This window comes from Sprattus sprattus, assembly GCF_963457725.1.
Source record: "Sprattus sprattus genome assembly, chromosome: 2".
Lineage (NCBI taxonomy): Eukaryota > Metazoa > Chordata > Actinopteri > Clupeiformes > Clupeidae > Sprattus > Sprattus sprattus.
The window spans coordinates 29,107,499-29,112,498 of NC_137921.1; the positions used below are offsets into that span (position 1 = coordinate 29,107,499).

Sequence of the window (5,000 nt, forward strand, 5' to 3'; positions counted from 1 at the left end):
AGCAAGAGAGACAGAGAGAGAGAGAGAGAGCGAGAGAGATAGCGAACGAGAGACAGAGAGGGAGAGTGTGTGTGAAGCGGCGTACCTTCTAGGACGGTGAGCTTGGCACTGGTGTTGATCTCGCCCGCGCTGTTGCTGGCCGTGCACTCGTAGATGGCCTCGTCTCGGTGCGTGCGTAGAGGCTGGATACGTAACACTGACCCGGAGCCCACATCAAACTCAATCACCTGACAGACAGGACAATGGAAAACACACACGCACACGCACACACACACACACACACACACACTCACACACACACACACACAGAGGAAAAACACAACCTTTTATTTAAAGCTCCGATCCAATCTTTCCCCAACCCGGCACATTAACACAGTCACTTCCACGACTAGTAAAACTGACCTGACTGCCGACGTGAAATCCCTACTGGGCACACGTGTTCAAACGCACCCTTTCAAATACACCCTTTCATGTCCCCCCCGAATGGAAGAAGGCTGCTGTTCACTTTGAGAAAGAAACAAAGAGTCCCCAGACCTCAACTGAGGAATTAAACACACACTCGATTACTGGGCCACGGTGGTGTGTGTACAGCCGCCACGGGTGCCTTTGATCACGGGAGCCAGAAACATTCCTCACTGACACGTACAGGAGCGAGCAGGGCGGCAGCGTTGGCCCAGGGAGCGGAGGGGGTTTCATCATTCACATGGAGACTCATAGAGTCAGGCCAAGAGACACACACACACACACACACACACACACACACACATACACACACACACACACACACACACACAGAGAGCAACATGGAGACTAATACAAGAGTCAGGCCGTGCTGCTCTACATGGAGACTAATGCAAGAGTCAGGCCCTGCTATTCCACATGGAGACTAATGCAAGAGTCAGGCCCTGCTCCTCTACATGGAGACTAATACAAGAGGCAGGCCCTGCTCCTCTACATGGAGACTAATACAAGAGTCAGGCCCTGCTCCTCTACATGGAGACTAATGCAAGAGTCAGGCCCTGCTATTCCACATGGAGACTAATGCAAGAGTCAGGCCCTGCTATTCCACATGGAGACTAATGCAAGAGTCAGGCCCTGCTCCTCTACATGGAGACTAATACAAGAGTCAGGCCCTGCTCCTCTACATGGAGACTAATACAAGAGTCAGGCCCTAGTACCCCACACATATGAGGTGGCAGGAAGAAAGGGAGAGGGGGAGAGAAAGGGGAGAAGTAGGAGAGAGAGAAGGAGGGAGGGAGGGAGGGAGAGGAGAGGAGAGGAGGGAGAGACGGGAGGCAGTGAACGAGGAAGATAGAAAGGGACACAGACAGAAAGAGAGAGAGAAGGAGTAGGGTACAGGGAACGGGAGAGAGAGAAAGAGAGCGAGACCAAAAAACAGAGAAAAAGAGATACCAAAAAGAGAGTGGGAAAAAGGGGAGAAGTTGTGAGAGAGAGATGAGAGAAAAGGAGAGAGAGAAGGGGGGTGGGGGTGGGCAGAGAGACAGAGACACAGGAAGGGAGGTGCTACAGAGGCTGTTTGGGTTGTCTGGGAGCACGGTCCCCTGTGAAGTGCGTCACTCAGTCTGTTTCATCAGAGTGACTCCCAATAATGAGTGAGTGGTGTGTTAACGTTACATCAGGCAGGATGCAGACCAGGCCAATCACACACACACACACACACACACACACACACACACACACACACACACACACACACACACACACACACACACACACACACACACACACACACACACACACACACACACACACAGACACACACACACACACACACACACACACACAGAGACAGAACACCCAGCTCCACTGCACTGCTGTGATCCCACTGTAACCCAGCAACGTGGGAGTTCCAGCCCTGAGGGAGGGGGGGGGGGGGGGGTTGAGGGGGGCTGAGGGGTGAGGGGGTGGTGAGGGGATGTTCAGTCTCCTCTGAGCTGAGCAGACATGCGGCTGAAGAGGACACCTGACAGGAGGCAAAGTTCCTCCCTTAATTAGGGACACCCAGGGCTGCACCCGCTGGCCCAGCTCACCCTGCAGACACTCACTTACACACAAACACACCTACCTGTCTGTCTGTCTGTCTGTCTGTCTGTCTGTCTGTCTGTCTGTCTGTGTCTGTCAGTGACACAGGGACATCTGTCGATCTCTCTCAAACAGACACATAAACAAACACACAGTGACATCTATCTCTCTCCAATGCACACACACAGGGATCTCTCTCACACACACTAACACACACACGGACATCTATTTCAGTCTCTTTCTAACACACACTCTGCCACTTTGTTGTGAACTCTGGCCAGTCTTCCAATCAGCATAAGCGTCCCTCTAGACACCGGCAGCCATTTTGGGACTCCAAAAACACACGTTAAAGCTACAGTGTGTAGAATTTAAGGGGATCTATTAGCAGAAATAGAATAGATAATATAGTATACATAATTATGTTTTTATTAGTGCATTATCACCTCTAACAACAAACCGTTTTTGTTAGCTTACAATGAGCCTTCATATCTTCATAGGGTAAGCGCCACCATGTTTCTACAGTAACACAGTCGGACTAGCTAAAAGAGGGCTGACCGCATTTTAACGTTGAAGTGGCAGATCGAATTTGGTGGCGCCAGTTGAAAGTCGAAGACAAAACTGAAGAAGGAATCAGTGGTTTGCTAGTGCTGGATAACCATTTAGTGTTGTGAGAAGCTTGACCACCCACATTTGAACAAATGGAGGATCATACTTATGTAGCACAGGAAAAAGCATTGGAGCTTGAATCCTGGAATAAACACTGGTGTGGTCTTTCCCAGATGGAAATCGCTGAGGAGGGACAAAAGTTTTCAGAGTGACTCAAGATGCCTGTTTTCTGCCTGACAGGCAATTAAGCCTAGCAACCTCAATGCAACATGTTAGCTTGTGCTAGTACAGGGCCATGGGCATAGTTACCATAGCTGACGGACAACCATACATTCTCCTGCACGCTTGGACAGAAAGGGTGGGGTATTCAGCTGGTCTGCAATCTGCAACCTCACCACTAAAAATCCTCCAATCCTGCATAATACTTCACAGATTTTTTTTCAAATGTAATTGTTATGGCTTGTTCTCACAGCCGGAGGGGCTTATTTTATGAGTTAAGTACTTGTCTTAACATTCGACTGTGTGTATATGTGTGTGTGTGTGTGTGTGTGTGTGTGTGTGTGTATATGTGTGTGTGTGTGTGTGTGTGTGTGTGTGTGTGTGTCATACACCGTGGTCCCACCTCAAAGCGCTGAGAGCTGACTTTCTTCCCCTTCTTCATCCAGGTGATGCGGGGCTTGGGCTCACCCCCTGCCTGGCACACGAACGACGCCACCCCGCCAGATATGCCGATCTGGTCATCAGGAGACTTTACGAAGTTGGGCAAGCCTGGGGAAAGGGGAGAAAGGGGGGGGGGGGGGGGGGTGGGAGAGAGAGAGAGAGAGAAACAGACAGAGAGAACAAATTATAATCTGAGACTCTTCAGGTACGCAGGTTTGCATTTGATGCATTTTAGTGAAAAGCACTTCGGCAGTCTCCTCAGTCTCTTTGACCTCTGGCCCTCTTCTCACTTTCTCTGTGTGCATGTGTGTGTGTGTGTGAGTGCATGTGTATTGGACCAGCGTACTCAAACCATGCCAAAGACCGACCCGGCCCACTGTAGGCTGCAGCTTTCTAGGCCTCGGCAGTAGTGAAAAGACCAGACGCTCCAGCTTTCATTTAGTGCAACCTACCTCTCTCCCTCTCTACCTACCTACCTACCTCTCTCCCTCCCTCTCCCTCTCCCTCTTCCTCTCCCTCTTTTTCTGCCTCCCTCCCTGTCAGGCTGCTTGTAAATCTAACCCTTATCCTTTCTCATGCACTGAGGAAACAACTGCCTCCGGTTCAGTTCCGGCTCATATCCCGTGCCAGGTTAGCTGCTATCTGCCTGACTAGTCAAGCGGGGCGACAGCAGCCATTTTAGAGGCACTTGAGCCCCCGCCCCCCGGTTCCCCTTGCCTTGCTGCACTCCCCGAGAAAGAACCACTGAATGAACCTGCTCGTCGTCAGGTTATCCATGGCAACACAGACAAAAATGGGGGCTTTTGGCGGTGGAGCCCCAGCCGCCGTTAGAACCCTGCGGTGAGAAGAGGGGTAATTAAGTCCTCTGGTACTCTCCCCCTCACACTCACACTCACACAGCCTTCAATGCACTAGTTAGACAAGTTTGTTTACCTCCAGTCGAGGCTCTGGATGCATAATGCACCTTTGCCCATGGCTGGTACTCTTGTTATTTTTGTTTGGCCGAGAGGGCAAGTGTTAAGTGTGTGTGTGTTTGTGTGTGTGTGTGCGTGTGTGAGAATTTACTCTGATTTCTCTGTTGTTTAACTGAACAATACTTTGGGGGGGGGGGGGGGGGGGGGATACTGGCTGGGAAGGAGCGAGTGTGTGTATGTGTGTGTGAGATAGTGAGCAAGCGAGCGAGAGACAGGAGAAGGTAATGATCTACTCCTGTCTGTTTCTCTCTCCACACTGCTCTATTCTTTCCACACCACAAAATTTCTCTCTCAGGTTCACGCCGCTCGCTCTGACTTTCTACAGACTCAGAGTGATGTAATGGTGGTGGTGGTACTGATACTACTGCTGCTGCTGCGCTGAGGCCTGGTATATTACAGACAGACACTGCTAGAGGCCTTCCTCCTGATGTGGTTTGCGGTTTGTGGCTACACTCCACATTGTCCTTTCGAGAAGGCAGGTATATTAAGGCAAGGCAAGGGCACACACACACACACACACACACACAAACACACAAAGTGTGTGTACGAGAAAAACAACTGAAATGAGAGTATGGGGTGACTCATGGTACAATGCATAGACCAACAGTCGCAACTTACTGGACTGTGTTCCAGCGCGGATCACCTGATACCCTTTTATGTGATACCCAAACGAGCTCTGCCAAAGAGCGCACAGACACAAAGGGATCTCTGTGAACG

General features: G+C 50.6%; 1 protein-coding gene across 1 annotated transcript in view; it reads right to left on the bottom strand.

Annotated features, from left to right (window-relative positions):
• ptprfa (protein tyrosine phosphatase receptor type Fa) overlaps positions 1-5,000 on the bottom strand; it is a 228,601-nt gene that overhangs the window by 133,191 nt on the left and 90,410 nt on the right. The window contains 2 exon segments of the mRNA XM_080832228.1: positions 86-227; positions 3,272-3,417. Of these exon segments, the coding sequence (XP_080688354.1) occupies positions 86-227; positions 3,272-3,417 (288 nt within the window).